Here is a 21928-nt window from a genome sequence, read left to right as displayed (position 1 = left end):
GACCTTGTTACAGAGTAGCTTGCTTCAGCTGAAACTCTGTGCATGAGACAGAATTGTTGGAATGTATGAGGTTCAACTCCAACTTGGTGGGTTGAGGCTGCATGGGGTTAAAAAGGGTAGCTAGGGTGGAGACCTCTTGGTTGCTAGGCTATACCTGTCCTTTGATCCTTGCGTCTCTCGTCTCTCCCCTTCCTGCTAGACTGATATGCAAATGATGTTGATCCCAGTTCCTTCCCGCCTTCCCAGTTTTTTCTTCACTCTCGAGAGGGGAGCAGACGTCTTTCCTTTGTCTTTCCCTCTCAACCAGCATGAGAGCTGCACTGGGACCAGTGCAGGCTGCTCCAGCATAGCTAGTTAGCTAGATATAGAACTCTTTCCTATCAAGTATGTACTTCCAGAACAAAGTAGTTCTTTCTTATTTTGAAGCTTAAAGTCTCTGTCTGAATAATTTGCAGGGAAGGTAGAATCTTAGCAAAGATTGACTCCAAGTGGTTTTTTTTAGCTCTAAAAGAAACGTGAAGCTTGTTTACAACATAGCAGCCTGATTATTCACTAGTGTTGACAAGAGTAAGGTTAGACCTTGTTACAGAGTAGCTTGCTTCAGCTGAAACTCTGTGCATGAGACAGAACTATGTGAGTGATTTTGCTTTACTATGAGCAAAGAGAGCATAATTACAATAAAGCACAGTTTGTGTACAGTTCAGCATGGGTCAGCCACAAGCAATTGGATGTGATTGCCTAATTGATCCCCTGGAACTTGGTGACATGTCTAATCCAAGCAATGCCTCTAATTTGGCCAGTATTTTTAGTATTTTAGTATTTTAGTTTAGTATAGGTTTTTTGGAAATTTAATGAGTTATGTTTTAAATTGATTAATGTGTGGTTTTTAAATTGTATGTTGATATTTTGATGTTGTGAACCGCTCAGAGAGCTTCAGCTATGGGGCGGTATAAACATTTAATAAATAAATAATAAAATAAATATTAATCATCCTTTGCAAATGAATGGGAGCCAGCCAGCAAGTATATCCAAATGCCCCTTTTGCCTTCCCTGAGAGGTCTAAGCCAATTCCTCTTTCAGCAAGAGCAAGATTATGTTCCAAGAATAAGGCTGTGTCTGTGAACACACTAGTTACCTACAGCAGAGCGTTTCCATTAGCAACACCTGGAGGGGAAACAGGTTGATCTGCCAATCAGCTACAAAATCTCTTTGAAGCTGATTTTTTTTTTAAAAAAATGCACTCAAGCTGATCCCACCAGTTTTACAGTGAAAAGGACCAGGGTTTGACTAACATTGTGTGCCCCCATTTTCAGAAGAGAGAAGTGAAGATGCACTGGAGCTGGCAGAACAGTGAGTTTGTCTCTACTCTTAAGATTTGAGGGATGGTGATGCTCCTGTGATTTGTTGTGGAGACGCACTCATTGTTCTGCCAGTTCCATTGCATATCCACCTCTCTTTTCTGAAAACGGGAGCACACGACGTTAGTCAAACCCTAACCCTTTCTACTGTAAAACCTGGTGGGAGCAGCTTGAGTGATTTTTTTTTTAATTGCTTCAAAGAGATTTTGCAACTGATTGGCAAATCAACCCATTCCCCCTCCAGGTGTGGCCAATGGAAACGCTTTGTGCGATTATCGTGTTCACAGCCTTGGATTTAGCCTTGTGACGTGACACCTGGTTGGTATGACTCAGTCTGTCCCAGGAAACTTTACACTTGTGCCTTTTTTGTTATGTAATGACATTAATATGACATTAATATTAATCTGTGAATAGCCCTGTTCAGATTCAAAGCAAGGCTCGCTGATACATTTTTCCTTTAACTGGATGTACAGTGCAACCCCAATTTGTTCAGCTTTTTGGGACTACACCGCACAGCTGCTCTGTGCTACTCTTTTTCAGATCTTTTACACATCCCTCCCCAGTGGATGGTGGTGGGAAGAAGTGGCTTCTTTTCCCTTCTTTCTTTGAACTAAGGAAGGGCCAACTACAGTAATTCCAAGGACTACTAGAAAATAAGAGAGAAACAGGCAAAGTACACTAAAGGGGAAGCAGCTCTTTAGGATCCCAGGAATTCCTATTGTCTAGTGTCCAAAAAGACCCTCCGTGGCGCAGAGTGGTAAGCGGCAGTAACGCAGCCGAAGCTCTGCTCACGGCCGGAGTTTGATTCCAACGGAAGGAGGAAGTCGAATCTCTGGTAAAAGGGGTCGAGGTCCTCTCAGCCTTCCATCCATTTGTGGTCGGTAAAATGAGTACCCGGGCATATGCTGGGGGGTAAAGAAAGGCCGGGGAAGGAACTGGCAATCCCACCCCATACATACGGTCTGCCTAGTAAGCGTCGCAAGATGTCACCCTAAGAGTCGGAAATGACTCGCACTATAAGTGCGGGGACACCTTTACCTTTACCTTTAGTGTCCAAAAAAACTCAATTATTAAGCGCAGTTCTGACTTCACTCATTGACTAAAAATATCAACTGTTAGGAGCAGCCAGGCCAGCTCATTTCACAGAAATCACTTGGAAGGGTTCCTGCACATTTTGCATCATAACGTTCTTTCTAGGAGGGCTAGAGATGTACTTTTTAAAAAAAGAAACATCAGAGTCTGAGGCCCCTTCCTGGGGGTTCCAGTGAAAGCCTTCATGGGCAACATGGGCACAGGCACTGGGTTGGTGACCACCATTCCATGTAGTATCTTTTCTGTATTGATGTTTCAAACTGCAAAGCCATTAGCCTCAATGAATCTAATGTGCTATTTTCTAAATAAGGGCTGGCTAATCTGTGGCCTGGGTCCCGTCCCGGCTCTCCCCCCCTTTTCTGATGCCAATTAAGATTTTATGGCCATGGTTATAGATCAGCTGGGGTTCCTCCACCATATGGTTGGGCACCTTGTAACGAAAATAAGCCCATTCAAAGGGCATTTTAGAGGAATTCTAAAGGGTAGCAAACCATGGTTTGTCACAGAGTGTCTGTGCAAAAATCCATTCCATTCTGAAGTCTGTTGCCTATCCTGAATGGGGTTGCATGAAGGAGCAGTTGTGTAGCTGGGAATGCTCCTAGACCCAGCTGTGTTACAGGAGGCTCAGATTATCTTGGTGGCTAGGAGTGCTCTTTACCAGCTTCTGCTGTTAAGACAGCTACAGTCGTTCTTGCATTGTGACAGCTTGACCACAAAGTTGTCCATGTATTGGTAATGTCAAGGTTGCCGTACTGTAATGCACTCTATGTGGGGCTACCTTTGAGGTTGGTCCAGAGGTTGTAACTTGGGCAGAACATGGCAGTTAAGTTTCTTATGGGGGAAAACTAATTTCAGTGTCATGGGTCCCTCTCAGAGTTCATAGCAGAGTGATCAGGAGAACTGGGATCCAGTGGGCTGTGATGGGAAGCGGCTGAAGCAGGAGAAGGCTTTGGTAGTCTAGACTCCCCTTAGCTCCTGTTCAGGGGTACAGTCATCCAGGGTCTCAGGGGGTCTTTGGCCCCTTACGTTTTTGGGAGCAGGGTCCCAAGACTGTCCCTATGCCTCCAGCATCCTACAATCCAATTAGCATAAAAGCGGAGTGTGTGAGCCACCAAGAAGAATTTTCCAACATGCTTCCTTGTCCTTTCCTGCTAATTAGAGCCAATCAGAGTGAGTCATTCACTGAGAAGACTCTTTTCAATAGCTACCACTCTCCCCTTTCATGCTGATTGGCCCCTAAGGATGCCTGTTGTTGTGGAAGAAGGCATTAACAAGCATCTCAACCCAGCAATAAAAAAGGGGTGTGTGTGGCTGTGACTATCATGAAGGGACCCTGCAGTTCTGAATTTGCCACTACACTACAATTGAAAAAGCACTACCTGACAACGAGCTGGCCCTTCTCCCATTTCTCAGCCCTGCCTTGACGCTCAAGCCACCACCTGCACTTCCTCCAGAGGAGGAGGAATTGGAGGCTCAACCAGAGGCGGTGTCAGAGGAGGATCTGACTGAGGTCTCTCCACCCATGTTGTCAAGGATGCACTGGCACTCCTGTTTGTAGGAGTGCCTAATTGCTAATCCAGCTCTGTTCTGAGAAACCTTCACCACACAGATAGAAAGCCCGCCTTGAACCTACTTAAAGGGTCTCAAGGGTCATGTCCCATTGCTGTGACAACAGCTTAGTTTGAGCAGTCATGCCTAGTTATGCTGTATAGAAATGCAGAGTCCTGTGTAGCTTGTAAGCTGATCCATGAAAAGCTCTCAACTGAGATTCAATATTAAACATAATGGAGAAAAACACACCACTGAGTCTAAGTTGGAATCCAGTGGGGTTGGCCAGGCCCAGGACAACCAGCATATAACATCTTGTTTGTGGGATTTGCACTGGCTGCCAGTCTGCTATTGAATCACATTCATGGCTTTGGTACAAGACCATATACAGTGCAGGACTAGGTTATCTGAGAGACCACATTATTTATTTTATGATATTTATTAAATTTAATCCTGTCCTTCCTCCCAAAGGAGTCCAGGGTGGCAAAAAGCAAGCAATAAAACATAAAAATTCCAATACAGATGTAGATGACTACTACTACTTTGAGGGAGAAGACATCATTTTAAATGGTCCTTGGAAGCTTCTCTCTTTATGCTTTCTGATGTTCCCTCTCCCACCTTCCCCCCACCTCCAGTTCTCAGTTATTTCCCCCCTAACGGTCAGCCACCATTTAGTGGACATTGGACATGTTCAGTCTTCTCTGGGCTGTTTTGGGATTCGGGGGGGGCTGTTGTGGGGAAGAAACAAGGAGTCTGACCACATTAATATAGAATGTGATGGCTTTATTTAAAACCCATTTGCGCGCAGGTGCGCGCACACGCACACACACAATTGCTAGCAATGAGAGAGAGATCCCCCAACAACAAGACTGGAAAAGCTCTCTCTGACCTCCATGAGCATGAGGTCTAGTATTTATTACAAAATTACAAGCTAACATCATTAATTATGTAAAAGAACAAAGTGATGGGTCATGAAGACACGTTGCAAGGGACTTTCCAGAGTTCATCAGACAAGTTATTTTGACATATCAGGTCCAGGTGTGTTTCTCGGTTATCTCAGAATCTGCCCCAATTGGTCGACCACGAACGGTCCTTATTCTATTCCTAGTGCTTAGATCAGCCTTTCCCAACCAGTGTGCCTCCAGATGTTGTTGGACTACAACTCCCATCAGCCTCAGCCAGCATTGCCAATGGTCAGGAAAGATGGGAATTGTGGTCCAACGACATCTGGAGGCACACTGGTTGGGAAAGGCTGGCTTAGATGCTTTCAGTGTCCTTCAGCTGACTTCTCAGAAATAACTTTTATGTCAGGCCAAGGCGATATGAGAGAGCAAAATGGATGCTAAGTAGATGCTAAGGACAAAATGGATTCCAATTGTTATTTTTTTCCTCCACAGTGTCATAAGATTGTTTTGTATTTCAACAAACGTCAAGATTGTCCTGAATCTGTTCTTGCTCATGGCTATTGCCATTTGGGTTACACAAGCGATATCATTCAAAAAATTGAATTGGAATTTAGGGCGGGGGGTTGTGGTCTGTATATGTGTATACATAACATTAATTTAGTATATATAATGTATGTATACATGGTAACTGAAATGAATTCTTCTAACTTTTGTTTCTGTGGAATTTATTCCAAGTTCAAGAACTCTAAGCAAAGCAAGAAATTAAAGACCTTGTTATGCATTGAAAGAGATCATTATAGAATTGAGGTGCAATGTACGGGGGTGTCAGTTCATTCTTGGTGGTAAGTCTTATTATTTTGCCATGTGAGGATCATGGACCTGAGCTTGGTGTGGTCTAGGATTTATTCAAATCTGCTTTGTATGTGCACGTGACAAACCAGCTGTGATCCTCAGATTAAAACGAACTGACCTTTTTTGCTTGATCCTAATTTATAATTGTATAGCTGGTTATACCAGTGACAGATTGTCTTTGTGCTGCTGACAGTCTATTTGAAACTGTTGTTTTTGTTTTAAAATGTATTTGCCTAATGCAGAGTTTTAAGTTAAAACAGTTAATGCTGTCAGCTGAAAATTACCATCCATGGCAGTTACACAGTAAGACCCAGAATACTCTAGAGAAGCTTTTCTCAAAACACTTGCACCAGTGAGGCCTAATTTCCTGTAAAATTGCATTATTGCTGTATAGCAGACGTGATTAACTGAAAAACAGAAGTCAGCAGATATCTTACAAAAGCATACCAAGTTAGCAGCGAGGGCCTTTTTACTTTATTTATATAGAAAGTACTTACATGCTGCTCAAATGTGGCTTACAAAAGACAGTGTCATAAACATGATACTGTATATAGGTGTTGCGCAAAGGCGGTGTACTTATTACTGATCACCGAACAGAATCCACAGCATCACTAAAAATGTAATATTTTATTTTTGGGAAAATGTGATTCCTGTACTCCCTCCCAAAATTACTTTTTACAGAGTTGGTGCATTTTGTACTGTATCCAAACTGCCAAAGAATCACTAATCCCTCTTGGCTAGTGCTCATAACATGACTATCTGCCTTCCTGGCCATACCATTATTTCTTTTTACTTTTAAATTGTAAATTAAACTAATTTTAATTTTAAAATGTGCTGCTTACTGCTTTAGAGGAAGAATACGGGGCCACTGGGCCTATCCAACAGATAGTGCTGAGCATGAAGCCCTTGAAAAAACAACAAAAGTAGCAATGAATGCCAGCAATTCTCTCCTCCCCTCTTCTCACTGATGTGCTGCTATTTTATGAAAAGTACAATTTCTTTTTCTCTCCAGCACAACAGAGCACAGTTGTCCGTTTTAAAAAGATTTGTGTCAGGCTATCTTTGTTGAAAAGCACATGTACCCTGTCCAGGAATACGTTTAGGTCTCCTACTCTACTAAGAATAAGTAGTGTTACTCTCTCCATTAACTTGCATTAACTGACCATGCAGTTAAGCATGCATGCACCTAAATAAAACGGAAGTGACCTTTCAAACGCTACCTGCACAATTAACCCTATCTAGATAGCGTTGCAGCTGGGTTAACAGCCAAAGCGGATGGAAGGCACTTATCAAAATCTCTTGTGCCTCTAGTGACAGAAGTGGAGCCAGAAGAAACCCCAAGCTGTGCACTTACTCCTTTAGGGGGAATGCAACCCTTTGCAGAATCCTTTCCAGGTCCTGGCAATGGGGGGTATAGCTACACCTGCCCAATAACGTTGTGGGTGGGCATATACCAAGATCACAATCACTGGTTCTTCTTCATCCACCTGGGGCATGTGCTGGTAGGAAAAGGGGTGGATAATCTAATCAAATAGTGTGTTTTCAAATGCATATCATGTAACCACACTCATCCTTGTGGATGATAGGACATAGAATCAATCTAAATTGAAAACAGCATGTTGAAGAATAATTCCAGTTTGGGAAAAACTACATTTTTGTGCTATAAATGGGTTAGTGAATATTCAGCCAACATGCTGCTTTCAATCTAGATTGATTGCCTCACCCTGATAAGATACACGTTTGAAAATCCTCCCCTGGTGGTCTTGGTATAATATACGCACACCCACAACATCATGGGGCAGGTAAGGGTACACCCCTGCCCCATTATTGGGATCGCCTACATCTGTTTTCAGATGGATACACAGTAAGGTAATGCAGAATCAATCTGCAATGAGATTTTATTTTCAGAATGAACCTAGTTTGTCAAGAAGTGCTTTTTGGCTACATACACACAACACTTTATTCTAGAATCAACGGAGACTGAGTTCTTGTTTTTTAGTCCACACATGATCTAGTTCTATTGCATATTTTTTGCCACTGAAATGTGCCTTCAGGGGCAAAAACTATGCAGTAGAACTAGATCGTGTGTGGACTAGACAGAAAAAAACAAGAACTCAGTCTCCGTTGATTCTAGAATAAAATGTTATATGTACCCAGCCAAAATGAAAAAATGGAAATGGACTGCCTTCAAGTCGATTCCGACTTACAGTGACCCTATGAATAGGGTTTTTATGGTAAGCGGTATTCAGAGGTGATTTACCATTGCCTCACTCTGAGGCTGAGAGGCGGTGACTGACCCAAGGTCACCCAGTGAGCTTCATGGCTGTGTGGGGATTTGAACCCTAGTCTCCCAGGTTATAGTCCAGCACTCTAAACACTACACCACACTGGCTCACCCAGCCAAATCCTAAGCAATTTATGCTGCAGTCTTATACATGCTTACTAAGGTTAGGGAGTAAGCCCCACGGAATTCAGTGGGGCTTCTGAGTGGACATGGATAGGAGTCCACAGTTACTGTGGCATAAACCCAGTCTTGCACATACAAGGTTATGTCACATGTTTGTTGGGTGTTGTAGTTAGAGTAGCGTGAATGGACAGAAGTTCAGTCCTTGATGCCGTTACATAGTCTGGTGGAGTATAATCCTATCCATGAAAATGGAAATTGATGGCCTTCAAGTCGATCCTGACTTATGGCTACCCTATGAATAAGGTTTTCATGGTAAGCAGTATTCAGAGGGGGTTTACAATTGCCTCCCTCTGAGGCTGGTCCTCCCCAGCTGGCTAGGGCCTGCTCAGCTTGGCACAGCTGCACAAGCCAGCCCCTTCCTTGTCCGCAACCACCAGCTGGGGGGCAACTGGGCTCCTTGGGACTATGCAGCTTGCCTGCAGCTGCACAGGTGGCAGGGCATGTAACCCCTGAGCCACTCCCTGTGGGGGTGATCTTTAGCTGGCCCTTGACACCCAGGAGACACGAGTGGGGATTTGAACTCACAGACTCTGGACTCCCAGCCAGGCTCTCCTCCCCACTGTGCTATACCAGCTGTAATCCTATACATATTTACTCAGAATTAAGTCAGATTTATGATGAGATAATCATATGGTTGTTTCTATACGTCTTAAGGCATCTGTACTTAGTAGCAGGCATACTTTATTGCTAAAATTTCTGTATTTGCCTTTTTGCCAAATTAAGCACTATTTTAAAAAATGTAAGAATACATGGGAACTACAGCTATTTTTAATTTAGTGCATATTCCTTTTTTATTCCAACAGATTTCTATTGGTGCTGGTTTGTTTAATTTTCAGTGTTCTATCCACTATAGAATACTATGCAGAATTTGCCACTGGGACACTTTTTTGGATGGTAAGTGATTTAACTTAAAATTTTAGAAAAAATATCTGTATGTAGACCTGTTTGAAACTTGCTGTAAAAAGCTGAACAAACAAAAATTATCCATCTTTATTTATTTATATATTGTTTTATTCATCGCTTACTAAGAGTACAATCCTAACCATTTCTACTCAAAACTAAGTCCTATTAAATTAAATGGGGCTTATTCCCAGGTAAGTAGGGCTAGAACTGCAGCCTTACTTTTATTTATATTCCATCATTCTTCTGTTGTGGAACACATCTAAGATGCTCTCATAGTACAATCCTGTACAACTACATATTTACTCAGAAGGAAGTACCACTGTCTAGAATGTACGTGTGTATATGATTGCAGTCTTATACCCAATTACCTGGGATTAAGCCCCATTGTAATCAGAGGGATTTACTCTTGAGCAGACATGTATAATATTGCACTTTAAGGCTGCAGTCCTGTGTACGTTTAGGAATAAGGCACCTAGAAGTGTCACATCCACACTAGCTATCACCAGATGCTACAATCACCAGAATTCTCTGGGAAGCGGGGCTGGAGCTCTGCCAGGGGAATAGGAGTATTCTAATAACTCTCAGCACCCATGACAAACTACACTAGATTCTTTGGGGGAAGCCATGACTGTTTAAAGTGGAATAAATGTCTGGCATGGGTGTGGCCCTCTGATTAGCCAAGCTAAACAGCTTTTAATATGGCTTTTAAAAGGCTGACAGTTGGTTCTTACTGAGTATGCCTATGCTATCACAGACTCCAATGTTAATTTTCTTAAATTAATTAAAAATCAGCCCTGCATTTTTTTTAACTTTTAAACTGCAGAAGAGTATTGGGCAAAGTCAGTAACAGGATTACAGGTACTCTGTGAACATGGCTGATTTTTAATTAATTTCAACAAATTATGAGACCACTGACAGAAAAAAGTCCAAAAGGGGTGTGGATTTTTAATTATTTTTTTAGACTTTGCACTCTGGATTCTGTCTGAGTGTTTTGTGTATTGCCACGAAAACTTAGTGGGTTGTTAAGTGTTTCTGAGTTCAGGACTGTACATTTTGTAAGATTTTGTTTTGAAATGAGCTTATGGGACGCATCAGAATGGCATGGAGTATTTTCAATTTAACATGTCGGAATGTGAAAAATCCATGCTGGCTATAATATACAGTCACTCTCATGGCTGTATAATCAAGGTATAGTAAGTGATATGATCATGTTCTCATTTTCAAGGCAAAGAAATATGCTTTCAAATTCTAAGAAATGAATATTAGTTTTGCATGATGTAGTGACCAATTTCATTTTTTGGGGGGGTCTGGTTTGTTTTGTTATTCGATATTTTATGAGATGGTTTTCATTTGCATGCTTTATGTGTGTCAGGTTATGTATATACTTGAATGCGTTTTCGAAAACCAATAAAAGTTATATGCCCAAAAAAGAGAGAAATGAATACTACACCTCTTTTTATTTATTTTGCATGTAACATACATGTAACATATCATTTTGCATAATTATATGTACTGAGTGTATGTGCTTTGTAACTGGGAAGCCCTTACGGCTAAATAGTGGCAATTTTATCAGGTGGTTGGGATCAATTTCTTTTTTTCATGTTTGCGCTCTGGACCAGAGTTGGGAGAACCGTATAGGTTCTAAAAATACTGAAGGCCAGCCATTCCTGCACTGGAATAATGTTTTCAGGTTTTTAAAATGAAGTAAATGAGACCAACGTAGCATTTTTAAAAAAACAAAATAGGGGCAGTACATCTCCAGAATTCATGCATAGAACTGGTGTGTCCATGGTAGGCGCATCTGTCTTGTTTCAGTTAGCAGTATCTGGTCTGGGTATGAATGTCTAAGGGGAAGAGTAGACCCCCTGTGGGTTTCTGTGGGTTTCAGCTTGAAAATATTATGAGCATATGTTTCTTAGAGCATCTTTATGCTGGCATCACCAAATGTTATAAGGCCTGAGCATATAACTTCTTCTGATGTTGAAAGCTTAGCAGATAAATGCATATCTATTTGCTGCCCTGGGCTCCTACTGGGAGGAAGGGCCGGATATAAATCCAATAAATAAAAATAAATATATATTTACACATACATAGTGATGTAGTTTGCCATATGTTTTCGTCCCATATGCTCTCTGACAGACTGTTTATTCTTCCTGGGCCGTGGCTGTCCGTGATCTGCAAAGCTACATCTTTTCCATCGCACTGAATTATAGTGGCAGAATGTGACATTATTGATGATGTCTTGTCTAACAATTGTTTAAATGTCTATCAAATAGATAATTTCTACATCAAATTTAAGTTCCGATACTGCTGATGTTATCTCCCTGTGTTTCCTGATTATTTTTATTCACAAATCAATGAGCCAGCTGATTTCTCATCAAGTAGTCATTTGCCCCAAGGGTTATTGTCTATCTGGGACATGAATAGTGAAAGGGCACGAACAACATGGTGAAATGATTAGGCTTGCTGAGCTGAGCTGAACAGAATCATTTTTAAGTATTTTGCAATGGTGAAACTGAACGCACTAACCTACCTTGTAGGTTTCTTGTGCAGCTCTGAGAAGCAAACATGTGGTAAATTTACTCCAACGCTAACATGATTATTGTCAGCAGCAGTGCTTTGGAAAACTGTTTTGTTAAGATCTTATGATTTTCCTAAATACATTGTTCAACGTTTGGATTGCAACGCATGCACTATATTCTTCTGGCCTGATTCTTAGACTGTGAATAATAACAATAATAAACTTTTATTTATTAGTCGCCCATCTGTCTGACTGTGAGTGAGTGAGTCCTCAAGCATCCAGCAGCCGTCAGGTCATTCACAACAACCCTACGAGATAGGATGACATCTTTCATTTTTTTAACCATCACAAAGTCGCACACCGAGCTTCATGGTTACACGTGCATTTATGCTGATGTATCAGCGTCAAAGGACATTGTCTTTATGAAACACTGGTTATGGTTCCAAAGCAAATATGTTTAGGATTGTAGCTTGTTTTAAACTGTTCGTAATGTTGTATTTTAAATTGTTGTGACCTGCCCTGGGACCTTAGGGTGGAGGACAGATAATAAATTGAAGTACTAACTTTAACACTAACACTAATAATTTATCTGCCCTTCAGTATTCCTTAAAATATCAACTAATCTATACTAGAGCTGGATACAGTCCACCAGTACAGACTAACGTTTGGTTAACTTTTATGCTTCAGTTTCTCTCATACCAGTTATGTGATAGCCTGAGTCCCACTCCCCCTGCCCTCACCTCCTTTATAATAATAAAAATAAATTCAGCGTGCTCATTTCTGTGCCCACCCCAGCTTGTGCGTGTTGTGATTGTGAAAGAAATGACTGAGTCATTTCATTGATCGGATTTGCCAAAGTGCCAATGTGGCACACACTTAGAGAAGTCAACGTTTAGTGGAATAAAAACAGTGTCAAAAATGACCTAGTTTTGTTAATGATATTGTAGAGGCCACCAAACTTTTTTTAAAAATGTGGTATCTGCAAAAGCCGCAAGCGTTTGAGTTAAATGCATCCATTCCTTGCACAAGGCGAATGTGTGAACTGATTCAGAATCCATGCTTATGTTCGACTGAAGCAGATTTCTCCCTCATCCCTAGGCATACGTGATGCTACACCTAGCTTTTCCTGTAGTTATATTAATGACAGCAATTTCTAGGGGATGGTCAGTGGCTCAGTGGTAGAGCATATGATTTGCATGTAAAAGATCCCAAGTTTAGTTCCTGGCATCTCCAGGTGGGGGTGGGAGACCTGACTGAAACCTAGGAGAGCTAATGCCAGTCAATGTAACAGTACTGACCTAGATGGACCAATGATCTGACCGGTATAAGATAGCTTTCTGTGCCTGTTTTGCCAAGGAAGCTTCTGCTTTCAGTAAAATATCTGCACAGAAATAATAATGTTAGCTAATGGAACTCTTTGGCTGCATATCATACATACATTGAAAAGTGCAGCTTATTCTCTTCCTGCTGCTCCATCGCGTAACCGTTTATCCTTCTGGAAATAGCAATGGATTTCCCACTCTCTCTCTTTTTTTTTTTACAATAATTTTTATTCAAATTTTCATAAAACATACAAAACAAAATCATAAAACATTCAAAGACAAAAAACAAAACAAAACAAAAATGATTAAACAAAAAAATAAAATGTTGACTTCCCATTTGTCGCAGATCAAATCAGTTATAGGTCTACAATATATAACAATCCTGTCTCTTAAATTATATTATAAAATCACTTTCCTCCAGTAGTTATCTTAATTAATCATCAAATCTCATAAACATTACTTTATTCTTTCCACAAAAAGTCAAAGAGAGGTTTCAATTCTTTAAGAAATATATCTATCAATTTTTCTCCAAATAAACATGTCGATTAATCCATCTCGTTAATAATAATAATAATCTTATTGTCATAACCATAATCCAAATAAACATATTGATTAATCCATCTCATCAAAATCTGTTAAGTCCAATAATTTCAATAGCCATTATTCCATTATCCATATTAATTCCATCTTCCATCTTCAGTAGTCCTGTTAAGTCCAGTAATTTCAGTGTCCAATCTTCCATTATCAGTATTCCATAATAATCTTGCTGTCATAGCCATAGTCATATAATAAGAGTCTGATGGGAATTTCCTCTATCCCAAATATTTTCTTGCCATCAATTCTGAATAAGTTGCTGAAATATTGTTGTAAAGTCATATCTGTGTTCTTCTTTTTTACAAAATGCACTGGCTCATCTCTTGAGAGTTTTTCCATTGTCACATGGCTGCAGTTAATTCCATAGATTTTCTCTATATCAAGCTCCATCACGTCATTCCAGTCCAGAAGATTATCCAAGCCATTGATAACTTTATCTCTAATATCTTCATTAATTTCTTCAGAGATAACGTTAAATTCCAAACAGTAGATTTTATTTCTAATATCCATAAACTCCAGATCTTTTTCCAATTCCACATTTGTTCCAATCTCCAAGGCTTGTATCTTCCCTTTATTTTTTCTTTTCTCATCTCTGATCTCATTCTCCTCTCTCACAGGATCCCCTATTTCTTTAAGCTCCTGCGTCATTTTGCTCAGTTCAATTTTCAGCTCCTTACTGCCCTGTCGCAGGGTTTGTTTCGTTATCTCAATCTCATCCATTATTTTCTGAAACATAATTACTTCCAGATTCTCAGCCACTTTCTTGATTGCCATTTTTAAAACCACGAAAACAAAACAAAACAAAAATAAAGAAGAACCACTTCTTATTTCAGCAACAATTGGGTTAATATTCCAGGCTTGATGACATCACAGTATGAACAGAGCAGCCTGCCTTATCTCTCTATGTTCAAGAATACAAAACAAATTTAGTTCCCAGCATCAAAACAGTTAGTGGCATCGTGAAGAAGCAGATTCGTCAAAATAAAATAGACCAAAAAGAGAATAGTCCCAGACAATATAATGTTCCTCGGAATAGAAATCCCTCTTCTGTTTATATCTTTAGAATGCACTTCCAGGACAGCTTTTTGCAATAGAAACAGAGATAAGCTGTTAATTTCGTGAATAACAGAGAAGAGTTATAGCTCACCCAGAAGTTCTTTAAAGCTGATTCATTTGACAAATCTCTTTTTGCTGCAACAATTTAAACCAAGTAAAAAAAATAATAGAAAGAAGGGTGCTTGCCTGTTAGTCCGTTTTCTCTTTGAAGAAAAGATAAACGTATCGCATTAATCAGATAGAGCTTGTTCGGAAGTCCGTCCGGCATTGCTGGCTGGACCTTTTCTCATAAATTAATGAAATCCAGTCCTCCCAACAAAAACAGGCTTTTGAGGTTGATCTCTACGTTTCTCCCTGCCCGGGAGAAATTTCGTCAGTCAAAAAAAAAATGTTCTGACTGATTTATATCTGAATAAGCTTCTTTTGAGGCGGGAGCCCATCTCAAAAGCAGGCACAAGCGAAGTCACCCTTCCCGGAAGTCCGGATTTCCCACTCTCCTGCAATGCTGTGTTGGGGAAGAACTGGTGTCGTCAGTTGATATATTTAGTACTAAAGGAAGCTACCTCATACTGAATCAGCAGTTGTCTTCACTGGTTGGCAAAGGCTCTCAAGGGTTTCACATGGGATCTTTCCCAGCCCTGTCTGAAATGTCAGTTGTGAGGCAGTTATAGGGTGTGGCCTCCCATCAGTCAGAGGGAATAAATGCAGTCAACATCTATGAGATGAAACAGGCCACAGCTTTATTGGTTTACAGCATGTAAGGTTCAGTCTATTCATGCCTTCCCATCTGTGGTGAAGGAGATGGGGCTCATCCTCCCTGGCTCCACCTCCAGCATCTTGTTCTGTGCTGGAGGCAGTTCAGCAATAAGAGGTGGGCTGAGAGGCGGGTCTGCTGCTGAAGGCAGGGAATGGAAATGAGCTGGCAACAACTCAGCCCACTCTCTCATGCCAGGCGACACCTTCACGCCTGAGATGGCCACAGGCAGATCACTTGACCCCTCCCTATCAACCTCATCCATTAGGCCCAGATCACTGGGCCCCTGTCCCAAACCCCAGTCCTCCTCTTCGTCAGACCACTCTGGCCACAAGTTCTTGCCGAGGCTCATGACCGCGATCTCGGGCAACTCCAGTACTGACTTTGGTTAGGGACATCTGAGGCTCCACAGCCACTGGCCCCAGCAACTGGCTCTTGTGAGTCCTTCCAAAAGGTAAAGCACTGCCTCATGGGCAGGATAAATGTGTAGAAAGAAGTGTAGAGCCCAAGGATGGATTGATGCTGGGGCCAATGCCGGGTGACCAACCCCATCCTTATGCTCATCATTTCTTGGCGGCGGCAGGGGGGTGCCCCTCCTATTGCTAGATTGGGGAGACTGCCAAAAGCTCCAAAAGGAGCCCTGAGCTGGTTGGGTACATGTGCATGCAATCCTGGAATGTGGTCCTGAGTAGGTCTCACTGTCATGGGCATGTTTGTACCTGCATTGCTTGCATTTTGCTTGGTTGTACTCCCAGCAAACCTTTCCTAAAAAGTGATGTCGAGAAGCTCTTCTGCTCCTACCCTCACCTGACTCTGGCTTGCTGGAACTAAGCAGCTCCATCCACAGCATGCCACCAATTAGGTCTCAACATATGTGCCTGTTCTTGATCGTCCTGCAGTGTAAAGCCTCAGTGTAAGTGATGGCTTCTTCATCACCGGCATACCACCCCTATGTGATTGGAGAGGTGCCAACCTCTTTTGGGATATCCTGCCTACACCACTCCCATTAAGACTAGGTACCCCTCTACCCAGTTGTCAAATGACCTTTCTACTTGTCTCCTATACCCCATTCATGTCACACTGGCCCTTTTTAAGTTCCAGTCTCAGGAGGAACAATATAACAATGTATCTGCAAAGTAGCCTTCTAGGATCTTTTTCTGGGTCCTGCAAGACCCAGGACCTAGGGGCTCCTGCACTCATTGGGCTGAAATATCTAGCTTTCTCCCCCAAACAAAACCCCTCTCTTGGAGAAGTTGTTGCCATGGTCAGCTCCTTTATCCTGCATCATGCTTAACCAAGGAGACTGGATATGGACTCCTTGTTTCTTCAAAAACTTAGACCCTCAGAAGGGAACTCTTCATCTGAAGATGCCTCACCTGAAGATCCTTCACTATCTGAGTCACTCCTATCCCTGTGATCATGTCTTCAGCTATTGTGTCTTGAATGAGACGTTGACTTGCATGGTCTCACCTCCTTGATTGTCAACAGTTTCCCAGAGTCAGGGGTACTGGCAGTCTCACCCACTGCTGCTGGTACTTCCATCTGTGAAACCCTTGAGTCCCTTCTCCCCCTGCTGTGGATGACTGGGGTTGATGGCCTCCAGCACTCAACTGCCCTACTTTATCATTAAGCTCCATCAAGACACACCACATAGTAGAATTATCATGTACATCTGTGGGATTGGCCAAAGAGTCATGTGCAGCAGGAGCTGCATGTTTGCCCCTCCTATTCTCAATACCCTTCTTACATAGGGGAGAGAGGGAAGGTTTGTGGGTTGCAGCAGCCTGTTTTGGGGACCCATACATGGTGAGAGAAACTGCAAGATCGGTTAGTGACACTGGAAGAGAAGCAAGTTGAATGAAGTAAGCTCTCATGAATTGAGCCCGACCATCCACATGCCGTCTTGGGTATTCAGGCTAGGCATTGCTTCAAGGTAACCCAGTATTAACAGTATTAACAGCAGGGCTGGTGCCAGGCATGACTGGGCCCTTGGACAGCTTGTTTAATCATGGACCAAGTTTAAAGCCATAGGTAAACAACATGGAATTGCTAGGGGATGAAAATCCTATTCAGAAGGTACTTGCAAATGCGAATCTGCCTCAAGCAAAAACAGGTACATACATTTGATTATGAAGTCACGATTACGTTATTTTAATATGTTTGATGTCTGTGCTCTGATGATAATGTAGAGCTAAAATAAGTGATTAATCTGAAGAGCCACTGTTCTGTTAGAATAAAAAGTATCTGTTTGGCATGCATAAAGGTCTCTGGTTCAATCCCCCACACGACCCCCATCCTGTTCCTAGCTCACAAACCTGTAACGGAGAGGGGGTGCCTGCCTGGTTCAGAGTCTGACTAGTTTTCGATGAAAATCTTGAACGGGGGTGCTGGTTTCTGCCTTAACTTCTTTCCAGTAACACTCTGTGCCACATGGATGGATGTCCAGGTGAGGAGGCGGGGAGAGAAATGGCAAGGGAACAGCTGGGAATAAAGTGTTGAATTATTGTTCCTTTGTTAGCCTACCTAGGATGAGTGAGAAGGTTTGGATTGTTGGGGGGAGGCTGGGGGGAGGGGAAGAGCACAATGGGTCTCTCTGGCATGTTTCGAAATGCTATTATATGGCTGGAATTGTTCCTACTTCCTAGCACATCAAATAGCTGAGGCCACATTTACACAGAAGAAACAATTTCTTAACGCAAAGAGGAAAATGATATAAGAGAATGAAAGAGAGTTAACATGATTTTTAAATTATAAGGCCAATTGAATTGATGCGTGGAAAATGTAGTTTACAAAGTGCAGAGCAGTCTTACCTCTGCTTAGCTTAAAGCCTTAAACTAAGAAGCATTCTAATAATTATTACTTCAGGTAACTTGTCAGGTATGATATGATGTTGATTGTGATAAGCCCATTTATGAATGCAGATAAAAGAAGAAGAGTACATAGAAATGAAAACAATTCATTTAAAGAAAACTGTTTTAAACATAAATATTCTTTATAATTATTGGGTGGGTGAAAACAAAACTTTCTTGGAAAAATGGATTTAGCCGACCGCTTAATTTTCTTACATTTTCAAGTAAACGTGCTGAAAAAAAAAGAAAATAGCGTATGTTAAACATACAACCCCCCCATGAGCCTGAGGTATATTAAAATATAAACTGGAATGATGCTATGAATATATTACTGCTGTAAACCTCCCAGAGAGCTTTGGCTATGGGGCGGTATATAAATGTAATAAATAAATAAAAGGCAGAGACAATGGACTTAATTCTTTAGTTTTGTGAGTCAGCAGCATATAATTCCATTTCCTGCTGGTGCTGTACAGCTCCTGTGAGGTGAAAAAGAAAGGGTTAAGAATACAACAAACAATGAATTGTAATGGCTACAGTCATCAACACCTCATTGTCAGAAGTGAAAGGCAATACACAATTCAGCAGTTAACACAGATGGTTGACATAGATAAAAATAAATGTTCACAATATCGATCATTTCCAGGGGGATTTTGGAAAAAAACAACCCCAAACCCTGGTATCAGAAATATCCATGGAAAGTTGCTGCTTCAAAATCCTATCCTCAGAAATAACAAATATACAAACTATTAGAAAATACGATGTGAAATCCAAATTCTGCAAATTTCTTGCCTGTCTCTGCTCTTGGTAGACTTTGACAGGTTGAAAGCACTCAAAGCAAGCAAGGAAGTCTCTCACTTTTCATCGACTTGAGCAGAATTCATTTCCGGCATTCAGTGTTACAACTTTGGGCCCCCTCTGTCAAGCTTTGTACCAAATCCTGGGCATAATCCTGACTTAAATATCTCAGCTGCCTTATATATAGCAGTGATAAAAACAGTTCTGCTTTGATGTTTCTTTGAAGCAAATAATTATGGAGGTTTTAGTTGAAGCCACATGTTCATGTTTTATGTTTAAACTATAGCTAATGCTCCAGTAAGGAGTGCTTGAGTACCAAAGCCAAAGTTTGTATTTGGAAACAAATTTTCCCAAGGACAACATCCTGATATTTACAAATAAAAATGCTTCTACCCTCCAATATCAGTAATTATTATTCTTCCCAGGGATTGTGAATGCAATGACCCAAATTTGTATCTTTTTTTATGTTTCGTTTTAATTTCAATTAAATTTCCCCTTTATTTCCTTATTTCTTATGTGTTTTTGAATTATATGTTTTTAATTAAATAAATAAAAATATATTTTTAAAAGAAACAAACTAATGTGCAGATAACATTTTGCAACCACAAGATAGCTTCTTGAGTGACTCCTTTGGATGCAGACCCCTAAAAACTTCTTTTATGTTACGGTGAGTCATGTAGAATACCCTGCGACTGGAAGTCCTTGTTTGGTAGATAAGGTCATGAGATGATGCACAATTCAATTGAGTTGGTATAATCGAAGAAAACTTCTTGATTTCTTTGGGACTTTAGAATAGTTTCTCTGCATCTTTTTCCATGGATGTTTGATACCATCTTAGTGTGGCAGCACCTACACTTTGGAACTTCCTGCCTAATGACATCAGGCAGGTGCCTTCACTGTATTCTTTTTGGTGCCTGCTTAAAATATTTCTATTCAGGCAAGCCTATCCAGACACATAGATGTTGATGTGTTTTAATCTCTTTTTAAAATGTTTTTAGTTATTTGTTTTAAACTGTTTTTATAATTTTAGTGTTTCTTGTAAACTGTTTAGAGTTGTTTAAACAATCAAGCAGTATATATATTTTGTTAAATAAATAATACCTTCTGTCATAAGAATTGTCATTTACACTGGTGGCATTTTGAGGTTTGATCTGGTTTAATTAGGTACAAGGTAACTCTGAAAAGTTGACGAATGTTAGATTTGGTCAGGGCAGTTCAGAAGAAATACAAAACTAGAACAGAATTGATTCATTTGGCGCCTCAGTCCTTCTTATACATCAGTGCAGAAAGCTATTGGGCGGTACATAGATGACAGCTTAGTAACACATACTTGCTATTACTTGGTTTTGGAAAAATCATCCCTGCTGCCTTCCAAGGGAAAAAAGTCAAGTGTCTGATAGTTTCAGGTAGAAACAAATCAAACGGCCTATAGCCCTTTTCAGACCCTCTGTTCGGGTAGGTACACTGAATGTGGGGAAGAGAGAGAGAATCATATGTACTCTCCCCCTCCAGCGTACACAGCTTCAGCTGAAGGTTGGAAAGAGCAGAGCCTATGTGTATTGGGCTCTCTATGCTATCAGAAATCCTGCTTTTGCAGGGTACAGCCTACTCTGACCTCCAAATATATGGACGCTTTAGCTGCTGAGAAAGTGTTCAAAGTACTAAGTCATATCGTCCAGTCAAAAAGCCAAAGATCCTGTGAGATCCTGGGTATGCAGTCAGATAACATCTCTATTAATGAGCTTTGCATTTACGCTGGTGATTCCCAAACATTTTGATATGTGTGTGCATGCAAGCATATTCAGCGTTCCTGTAGAGAAGTATTTATATAAATCCATCTTACTTCTTTTGTCTTTATGCCTTTGAGACAAAAGAAATATTAAAATAAACTTTTATTTTGTTAGTTGTAGCTACCATATGTATAATAGAACAATTATGAAAATGTAATATATACACAAAAGCCTTTAATATTGTTTTTAATTTCAGGAAATTGTCTTGGTGGTGTTTTTTGGTGCTGAATATATGGTGAGGCTCTGGTCTGCAGGTTGCAGAAGCAAATACGTTGGTATTAAAGGAAGAATACGTTTTGCTAGGAAGCCTATATCGATAATAGGTGAGATGGCCTGTTTTAAATATAAAAATATATCTGGAAATCAAACCCATGGCCTTTTCAGTGAGCAGCAGGACTATGCTGGCTCTATGTACACTTGAGTTGACTGAAGTTTCCAGATGGATATTTTTATTAGACTTCTTGGGAGGTGGTCTGATACAAGAATATGAACTAATACATTCCTGGTTGATATTTCCCCTTGGTGATATTCTAGGTGGCCTTAGCAAAGTCATTATTATCTTATCTTCAGCCCCAACTTCTGTAATATGGCAATTATCACACTGGCCTACCTTCAACCCTATTTGTCTTTTTTCTGAGATAGAATACTGTACAAAGGCTAAGTACTGAAACATGGCCCTATCTAAGGGGGATTCTACAGTTTACTATGTCAGCTGAAAATATTGAAGCACAGCTGGTTAAATTTTTTTAATGTGGTGGTTGGATATACAGATGTGTATATTAGAAGAAATTTACACTAAAATGCTGATGAATTTTCATGAGGACCTTTTTAAGAGAAATCACAAACTGATGTGGAAATGTGGAGAACTGAAATTAAGACTGAAAACATGAGAAATGGAAATTGACAGGTTTGCCCATCCCTACTTGAGGCTGCTGTCCTTTGGGATTCGGCTTGTTGAAATCAGTGGGATTTGGGGCACATCTGTAAGTGATGGCAGCAGGACTCAGCTTGGGTTCACATATAAATTAGCACATGTTTTCCATATGGGGGACGATATTGAGTCCAGCATGGGTGCAAGGGGCTGAACCCACCCTCCATGACCATTCTTTGCCACTAGAAACA

General features: G+C 40.8%; 1 protein-coding gene across 1 annotated transcript in view; it reads left to right on the top strand.

Moving 5' to 3' along the window:
- The window catches only part of LOC133363374 (potassium voltage-gated channel subfamily KQT member 1-like), a 566236-nt gene that overhangs the window by 12296 nt on the left and 532012 nt on the right, over positions 1-21928 (top strand). The window contains exons 2-3 of the mRNA XM_061582770.1: positions 9026-9116; positions 21003-21129. Coding sequence (XP_061438754.1) covers positions 9026-9116; positions 21003-21129 — 218 coding nt within the window. The remainder of the gene's footprint in view (positions 1-9025; positions 9117-21002; positions 21130-21928) is intronic.

Source organism: Rhineura floridana, chromosome 8 (genome assembly GCF_030035675.1).
Source record: "Rhineura floridana isolate rRhiFlo1 chromosome 8, rRhiFlo1.hap2, whole genome shotgun sequence".
In the NCBI taxonomy this organism is placed as follows: Eukaryota; Metazoa; Chordata; class Lepidosauria; order Squamata; family Rhineuridae; genus Rhineura; species Rhineura floridana.
Note: the sequence above shows the minus strand (reverse complement) of the source record. Positions and strands in the feature narration are given on the sequence as shown.